We start from the raw sequence: 9,973 nt of genomic DNA on the forward strand, positions 1-9,973 counted from the left end.
GTATGGAGTACCACAAGGATCTGTCCTAGGTCCTCTGCTATTTTCAATATACATGTTGCCCCTTGGTAATATTATTGGAAAATACGGGATTAGTTTTCATTGTTATGCTGATGATACTCAACTATACATCTCAACAAGACCAGATGAAACTTCTAAACTATCTAAGCTAATAGACTGTGTAAAAAATTTAAAAGATTGGATGACCAATAATTTCCTCCTATTACATTCAGAGAAGACAGAGATATTACTTATTGGACCAAAAAACAGTACACAGAATCTCTTGGATTACAATTTGCAACTAGACAGATGCACTGTTACGTCCTCTATAGTACAAAATCTGGGTGTTATAATAGACAGCAACTTGTCCTTTGAAAATCATATTTCCCATGTTACAAAAACAGCATTCTTCCATCTTAGAAACATTGCCAAGCTTCGAAACATGCTACCTGTTTCTGATGCAGAAAAGCTAGTTCATGCATTCATGACCTCTAGACTGGACTATTGTAATGCACTGCTAGGTGGTTGTCCTGCATCTTCAATAAACAAGCTACAGATAGTCCAAAATGCAGCGGCTAGAGTTCTTACCAGGTCAAGAAAATATGATCATATTATCCCAATTTTACAGTCTCTGCACTGGCAAGGCAAGGCAAGTTTATTTATATAGCACATTTCATACACAGTGGTAATTCAAAGTGCTTTACATAAAAGAAAGTGAAATAGACATTAAAATCAATAAAAACATGGAAATAAAAATAATAAAAACAAGGAATTTTAAAATTATATAGAAAATGATTTAAAATAAATTTAAAGAAAATTATTATACATAAAATGTATTGCAGTCAGTTCGGACATATAGCACAGTGCTCATTCAACAAATGCACAGTTAAACAGATGAGTTTTGAGTCTTGATTTAAATGTGGCTAATGTTTTAGCACATCTGATCTCTTCTGGAAGCTGGTTCCAACTGCGGGCCGCATAATAGCTACCTATTCAGTTCCGTATCATTTACAAAATATTATTACTTGCCTATAAGGCCCTAAATGGTTTAGCTCCTGCGTATCTAACTTGTCTACTATCACGCTACAATCCAACCCGCTCCCTAATGTCTCAAAACTCTGGACTTTTGGTAGTACCTAGGATAGCAAAGTCCACTAAAGGAGGTAGAGCTAGAGATAACGTTCGGGGTTCAGACACACTCTCTCTGTTTAAATCTAGATTAAAGACGCATCTCTATAGACAAGCATTCACATAATGCATCTTATAACCTTGTACTGCAGTTATATCTGATCAAATGTACATTTATTATTATTCTTTAGCTTGGGTTGAACAAATCATTTTTGCTTAGATGGAACAGCAGCTACGCTAATTATGTCTCTATTTGTTTCTCCGTTTCTGCCACGGGATTGACATCCCGTGGTAACTAGGAATGACAGAAGCTTCAGTCTGGATCCAACCCTTAAATTATCTGAGATGACCGAACAACTGAAAAAAGATAATGCCAACCCCTCAGAGGACTTCGGAGGATGCCAACGCTCAGACAACATATAGAATTACCAAATTTTTGCCATAAGTCAAACATAAATATATTGTGGAAACTTAAATTCCTGTAGAGCTGCTTTGCAACGATTTGTATCATAAAAACCGCTATACAAATAAACTTGAATTGAATTGAATTTCAAAAACAGTATCATAGCTAATAAAATATTTCTTGTTATGATTTTAAATATGTTTTTAACCTCAGAATGATCTCAAAGTAAGTCTGATTTTTGCAGTGGCTGTGTTTCAAAGGGGACATTGATCTTCCACAAGTTATTATGATTCTTTATGGTCTTCATGAGTGGTCATGTAAAACAACACCCTTTTTACCTTGCTCTGTTCACAGCGACTCATTTTGGGGCATGTCCCTTTAAATGCTAATGAGCTCTGCTCACCCGCCCCTTTCTTCTGTGGAAGAGGCGATTTGCAAATAACCATAAAAAAATATAAAGTGTCAGACTTACTTCTTCTGGAGGTGCAGCTGGATCACGAACAATGGGTACTGATCTATCCTTGAGTTTTAACTTTTTAACAAAACCTGCCTTGAATTGTTCCTCATTCAGAAAGCAGTGTGGAGTAAAATTATTTGTGCAGACAAACAAATTGAGGTTTATTCGGTGGCTTATTACCATTAAAAAAAAAAAAACTAATGCACTTAAATTAAGATTCTTACGTTTTTCTACATCACAAAACAACAAAACACTGGCGCTACAGCTGCTGGAGTGTGGAGAAAATTATGGACTCGCACAACTGGCTGAGGGCGAAAATATGCTAATATTGGACAGTACTTCAACAGTTGTGGGCGGGGCCTGAGCAATATGACATCATACTGCTCAGAAAATCAAAACGGCTTGATAATTGAGACTGTTTAGGATTTTGGGGCATTAAAAAAAGGGAGTGAACGGATTTTTATCATTGTAGGGTGGTTGTGTCCACCCACTGCTAAGATAGATTTAAATGCAAACACCATGTAAAAGTAAATTTTACATCCAATGTCTACTTTAAAATTGAAATTTAATCTTAATTCAAGTGATGAAGGATTTCGAAAGTCTGACAGTAATCAGTGTCGAGTACTACCATAAGGTTAAATCTGCCTGGTTTACGTGTTTGAAAATGATTAAAAGTTGAAAACATTAGAAATTTAGAAAGGTAATCAAATGTAATCAGTTACAATACTTTAATAAATAATTGAAAAGTTACACTACTTATTCCATTTCAAGAAAGCTAACTTGTAATCTGTAACCTATTACATTTCCAAAGTAACCTTCTCAACACTGAACTTTACAACAGCATGACTGCTTATCAAAAAAGCAAAACAGCAACAGATTTATTTGGCGTCAAATCAAGCATTCAAAAATGCTCTCTAATCGCTTTTGTTGTACTTTAATGTCATACAAAGAACGGTCTGTGCAGTGCTGCTTTAAGTCAAACACCTATTGTGAAAGTGACGTGACAAGTGGCCAAGCACGGTAACCCATACTCGGAATTTGTGCTCTGCATTTATCCCATCCAAAGTGCACACACACAACAGTGAACACACACACACCGTAAACACACACCCGGAGCAGTTTGCAGCCATTTATGCTTTAAAAAATTATTTAAAATGAATTTAAAACAGTTAGAAATAAAAATGATTATACATAAAATACAGCACAGTCAGTTCGAACGTAGCACAGTGCTTATTCAACAAATGCACAGCTAAACAGAGTTTTGAGTCTGGATTTAAATGTGGCTAATGTTTTAGCACATCTGATCTCTTCTGGAAGCTGGTTCCAACTGCCGGCAGCATAATAGCTAAAAGCGGACTCCCCTTGTTTTGTGTGAACCCTTGGTATTTTTAACTGACTCAATTCTAATGATCTGAGCAGTCTGTTAGGTTTATATTCAGTGAGCATATCTGCAATGTATTTAGGTCCTATTTATGTATTTAGAATTACTTAATAGGCTGTCTAATATAAATCAAAATCAATCAATCAATCACATTTTTTAGAGAAGAAAAACAATCACCCCGTCTTTCTAAGCTGCTACATAGTAACGACTTTCTACTTTGCGGACCTTGATAGAAATGTAGTGAAAAGTACAGTATTTGTCTTTCAAATGTAGAGAAGTTAAAGTCATAAGTTTTTTTTTTCTTTTTTCAACTGCTTACATTTTCAAAGCTTTACACACACATCCAATAATTGCAAACACAAAATGCCTCACATCTCTTGCAAAATGAGACACTGCATTCAAAATATTCACACATCTCAAATGCAAACATTTGCAAACACCTTTGAAATTATATTAATTCCAGTTACATTTGTTGTGTGTGAGAGCACAGATTTTCATAGAGCACAGTGTGTTGTGTTTTGCAAAAAGTGTTTTATGAAATTGAAAACTGAGTCAAAGGCCGAGAATTTGTGTATGGTTTTCCAGATTTGGTGTGTGGTTCTGGTGTTTGAGTGTCAGGTTTCAGAAATTGTGACAACTAAAAAAAACAAAAAACAAACTGAAAGTACAAGAAACAGCAGTAGAGTACATTGGATTCCCAATCATAATTAGCCTTTTTCAACTCTAAAACAAGTAAAACATTTGGCATTGCAGTTTTACTGGGGAATTGAACCCAAGACTGGAGGCATTACCTTACAAAAATAAATAAATAAATAAACGTCAATTTCAAACTAGATATAATGTAAATTATCATATCATATTTTTCTTTCTCAGTGTATCAACATTTTTAGTTGTCAATGTGTTTGTTTCTTTATACAATTCACACAACTGCATAATATTTGCACATACAAGTTAATTTTATTTAATCAGTTTACATGGAAACTCTTCACAAATGTGTGTGTGTGTGTGTGTAATTTTGGACAATATAACTTAAAACAAAATAATGAAAATGATTTTGAAAATAAATGACAATAAAAATATGTTATTTAGGTCTTTCCCATAATATGTTTCTTTGTATTTTGTTCAGGCTTAAGCAGGATGATGTAACATTTAGGGGCAAATATGCAGAATAGTAAACCAAAGCTTGAGGCTAAAATGGCAAATATCTCCACAGCTACAGTAAGTTTTCCAGGAGTGCTGACATAAGCTGGTATAAATGTGATCCATACAGCACAGAATATCAGCATACTGAATGTGATGAATTTAGCCTCATTGAATTTATCAGGCAGTGTGCGTGCCAGAAAAGCTAGAATGAAGCACAAGACAGACAGTAGACCAATATAACTGAGCACAGCCCAGAAACCTATAGTAGAACCCAGACTGCACTCAAGAATGATCTTTTCTTTAAAATGTTTCATATTTTTATATGGAAATGGAGGTGAAATTGTTAGCCATAGCAAACACAAAAGAACCTGTATAAGTGTAAAGGCACAAACACTGAGTCGTTGTTGTACAGGTCCAAACCATTTCATGGCATTACTTCCTGGAAGTGTAGCCTTGAAGGCCATTAACACCACTATAGTTTTCCCCAGAACACAGGAGATACAGAGGACAAAAGTGATCCCAAACGCCGTGTGACGCAACATACAGGACCACTCATTGGGCTGACCAATGAAAGTAAGAGAACAGAGAAAACAAAGAGTTAATGAGAAGAGCAGCAGGAAGCTCAGTTCTGAGTTGTTGGCCTTTACTATGGGGGTGTCCTTCTTACTGTAAAACAGGATGGCCACCAGCACAGTTAATCCTGCTCCAAAGAGTGAGAAAAATACTAGAACTGTACCCATAACTTCTGTGAATGACAGAAACTCTACAGCCTTTAAGACACATTTATTTTTCTCAGCATTAGACCAGTATTCCCCTGGACACTGCTTGCAGTTATTTGAATCTGAAAAGGAAGTTGCAATCACTAGTTGGAGACAAAAGGAAACAGTTTACATGAATGAGATTGGCTGTCAGGCAGCCTGTGAGATTACCTGTCTCATTACTGATTTCTCCTTCTGCACATGGAATACAGTCATAACAGCAGACAGGTCTTCCTTTTTGTGCAGCCTTCCTTGTTCCTGGAAGACAGCTTTCACTGCACACAGACCTTGGCTTCTACATGGAAACAAATATGCTTACAGTTATGTATAGACTGGACATTTGTCAATATTGTTTAGTACAGAATAGTGTATAATTGCAGCATGTAGTATGTGAGGTTTTGACATTTTATTTATTTTGTATCTTGTTTTTTAAATCAAGCATTTAAAAGCATTGTTATAGAAATTTGCACAGTTGCTCAGTATTTCACTTATTTAAAAGTATCAGTTTTCTCAAAATTCATTCAGGAACACTGTTCCTTTTTCAACACGATAAAATCTTATTTGCCTTTCCTGGAAATGTCATCCTGAAAATATATCAAATTAGAAAGAGTGGCTATACATCAATTGTTTTCTGTGTTTATCACAGTGTTGACTCACAGAGATATTACTCATAATGATACTTCTTTCAGACCAACTTTCAGTCATAATGGTGCACCACATTTTCTATGCTTTTTTTTTTTTTGTACTTCAGGGCTTTGATAAAGATCAGTTCAAGTAGATGCCCTCAATTTAAACAATGCCATTTAATAACAGTTTATTTACCTCCAGCTGTCCTCTAGCCCAGATTATATTTTTAGTATTGAGCAAAAAACGCTGGTCAGGGGGTAGTGAGGCATCATAGTATCCCACTGATTTAAACTGTAATGTTCCATCAGAGTCCTGCTGCCAGTTCACAACTTCATAATGGGCTACTGCGGCACCAGTGCTGTCAAACCACACACGATCTCCAAACTTTACAGTAAAATTTACTTTTTTCAGGGCCTCAACCACCTAATATAAAAAAAGACAGTTCTGGCACATTATCATTGACATATTTTAAATCATTGTTCACCAAAATTATTGTTACACCTTTCTCTTCCTTTCTATTCGTCTTTTATCTTTTACCTGCTGTGGTTGAATTGTCAGGCCTTTCTCACAACCTTCTTGTTCTTTGCACTTTAGTAGATTGTGTAGTGCATGAGCCACAGCATAAACTGCCTTGTAGACATGGCTTGAATATCTTTGTTCTGGCACATCTTCATTGTAGTTTTTCAGTGCAAATAGATCTTGGTATCTGCTGCAATTTACTGCATATTGAGAAGAATTCCCCTGAATCTGTGAGCATGGAATAGCTGTGTCCCAAAATGATTTTACAACATAATTGGAAAACCCTTCCAAGTTAATTTTTCTCAATGCAAACCCCAGTGACCCTCCCATCACCTGAAAACTCTTAGGAGTGATTAAACTCTTTGATGTTATCCATCCTTCTACTCCAATTATTTGGAGGCCTGTAATATTCTGAATACTTAACTGATCAATAAGTAAGCCCATCTCAATAAATGAAACAAATGCAACAATCACTTTTGTGGTGCCTTTTTTTATTGTTTCTACTACTTTTTTGAGTTTTTCTGGCTCTGTTCGATAGAATTTCTCTGAGTACTCTACACAAATGCCCTCTTTCTGTGCTGTATTCAGAAATATGGCCATTCCATAGTTTCCATAGTCATTGTCACTGTTCACAGCTCCCACCCAAGACCAGCCTAAGTGCTTGACAATGTATGCAAGTGCTGTACTCTGGTGGTAATCACTAGAAATAGTCCTGAAGAATGAGGGGTGATCTTTCCTATTACTGAGGCATTCACATGAGGCTGTGTGACTTATCTGAGAAAAAATAAAATAAAAATTAAACAGTCATCAGTGTATCAGTATGACATTAATATCATTGTGTCAGATTTTGGTTTTATTGCTTTTTACCACTGGAATTTTAAAAGGTCCTGTAGTTCTTGACAGAATCACTGTGGCAGAAGACTCTGTTTCACCTATGATTGCATGTATAGAAGACTGTCCATTGCATGTCTCCCCTGCTGCAAACTCCGGACCATTCATCAATCCCATTGTTGCACTCATAGAAGACATTCTTGAACTACAGGTATCATATATTTGGTAACCAATAGAAATATTTGGGAGCAACATTTCACTTCTATTAATCTCTTCAATTGTAAAGATCATTATTTGAGCCAGCCGGAAATCTGGTAGATTCACACTGTGAAAACATTTAAAAAGTATGATACATTGCATGTAAATAAATAAATAAAGTATAAGGATAGTATTTCCATAAAAATAATAAAAACATCACATATGTATGCTTTGAAAGACAATAATTTTCCTAATGTATTTGTAATAATACAAATGTATTCATTGTTCATTGTAATAAAATGTATATATGATTCATTACATTGTGTACATAATATACTGTTTACCTTATGCATATTATCTATTTAATATTAGCAACGTAACAAACCTGGAGCATGATAGAGGCTGAGGTTTTTGTGTAAACTCAAATAAAGGTAATGTTTCTTTACTGTGCATTGCAAAAATTCCTCCAATTGTTGCATCACCATCCTTGGAAAGTAGCGGGTACTTCGGATCTCCCATCATTTGGCAAATTGCGTTTTCTGCCTTTGTATAATAGTGATTGAAAAGTGTGAGTGTGTAAAGTAAGAGAAGCATCCCAAAGATTGTTCAAATGTGAGTGACAAATGCAAGTGATCTGATAAATTATATATACATTTACATATATATATTACGGATGAATGACTGAGAACATATTACCTCATAGGGCAGGGCATGAGTCAGTTCAATCAAGAAAGCAATAGAGTCAGTCTAAATTGAAAGTGTCATTTATTGCAACCTCTCTTGTCTTCAGGCACTTTTAGTAAACGAGAAGTGCATTTCACTGAGTTCCAAAGTTCAATTCTGTTGAACTCTGATTTGTATCACAAGAAGTCTTATGACCAATAGAATAATGATATATTATGGATTTAATTAACACAAACTTTAAAGCTGCAGATTTGCAGCATTGTAGAAAAGTGAAGTAGACTGCATTTTCATAGATTTTGTATTTATAATTTCATATTTGTTATACATTGAGTTCATGTTCATCTGACTGCATGAACCGAACCTTGGCATCTGCACCGTGATGGTTCGGGATAAATTGTAGTATCTTTGGAGTAAATAGCTTTTAGAATGTTACAAACGAAACAAGTGATTTGACCAAAAAAGAAAGTGTAGCGATTCATCCACATTTGAAATGAGTGAACAGTGAGATAGCTGTAAATACAGACTAATAATAATAATAATCATAATAAAAAAAACCAAATCTGCTTTAAAACCCAGCAACACAACTGTAGCTGTAACTTTACAAGTGTTGGGGAGTAACTAATTACATGTAATGAAATTACGTAATTTAATTACAAAATAAAATCAGTTACACTTACTGGGAAAAAAAATTGTAATTAAATTAGTTACTTATGAAAATATTAAGGATTACAAAGGGGGTTACATCTGATTGTTTTCACACAAACTCCCACATACAGATTTAATTGATTTCTTTCATAAATGGAAAGTGACTGTTCTAAAATATGAAACACCAATGTTTCAGGAGTTTAGAACATGCTTATTCGAAAACTCTTTTATTTCGTATATGGGTTTATGTATAGCTATGTTTTTTTTCCAAGGCACTGTTAAATTCCAGTGCCATAGCTATGCAAAGATTTGATTTCAAAAACAGTGTCATAGCTAATAAAATATGTCTTGTTATGATTTTAAATATGTATTTAACCTCAGAATGATCTCAAAGTAAGTTTTATTTTTGCAGTGGCTGTGTTTCAAAGGGGACATTGATCTTCCACAATTGGTATGATTCTTTAGGGTCTTCATGAGTGGTCATGTAACACAACACTCTTTTTACCTTGCTCTGTTCACAGCGACTCATTTTGGGGCATGTCCCTTTAAATGCTAATGAGCTCTGCTCACCCGCCCCTTTCTTATGTGGAAGAGGCGATTTGCAAATAATCATAAAAAATATAAAGTGTCAGACTTACTTCTTCTGGAGGTGCAGCTGGATCACGAACAATGGGTACTGATCTATCCTTGAGTTTTAACTTTTTAACAAAACCTGCCTTGAATTGTCCCTCGTTCAGAAAGCAGTGTGGAGTAAAATTATTTGTGCAGACATAAACAAATTTAGGTTTATTTGGGTGGCGCATTACCTTTAAAAAAAAACAAACTAATGCACTGTGTCCACAGGGGCTATGATGTCAGGAAAGAAATTAAGATTCTTATGTTTTTCTACATCACAAAACAACAAAACACCTGCATTGCTTACAAGACATTGGCGCTACAGCTGCTGGAGTGTGGAGAAAATGATGGACTCGCACAACTGGCTGAGGGCGAAAATATGCTAATATTGGACAGTACTTCAGCAGTTGTGGGCGGAGCCTGAGCAATATGACATCATACTGCTCAGAAAATCAAAACGGCTTGATAATTGAGACTGTTTAGGATTTTGGGGGATTAAAAAAAGGGAGTGAATAGATTTTTATCATTGTAGGGTGGTTGACAGTAATCAGTGTAGAGTACTACCATAAGGTTAAACCTGCCTGGTT

The 9,973-nt window shown here is 35.3% G+C and overlaps 1 protein-coding gene across 1 annotated transcript; it reads right to left on the reverse strand.

Moving 5' to 3' along the window:
- Positions 1 to 4,451: 4,451 nt before the first annotated feature.
- LOC306843148 (extracellular calcium-sensing receptor-like) lies at positions 4,452 to 8,036 on the reverse strand (the record flags this gene model as incomplete). The annotated part of the gene is made up of 6 exons (XM_079374441.1): positions 4,452 to 5,350; positions 5,439 to 5,562; positions 6,090 to 6,317; positions 6,432 to 7,187; positions 7,281 to 7,569; positions 7,828 to 8,036. The coding sequence occupies 6 exons, from the start codon at positions 8,034 to 8,036 to the stop codon at positions 4,452 to 4,454; spliced, it is 2,505 nt and encodes an 834-aa protein (XP_079230567.1).
- Between the last annotated feature and the right edge of the window lie 1,937 nt (positions 8,037 to 9,973).

This window comes from Barbus barbus, assembly GCF_936440315.1.
Source record: "Barbus barbus genome assembly, chromosome: 23".
NCBI classification, from domain to species: Eukaryota; Metazoa; Chordata; class Actinopteri; order Cypriniformes; family Cyprinidae; genus Barbus; species Barbus barbus.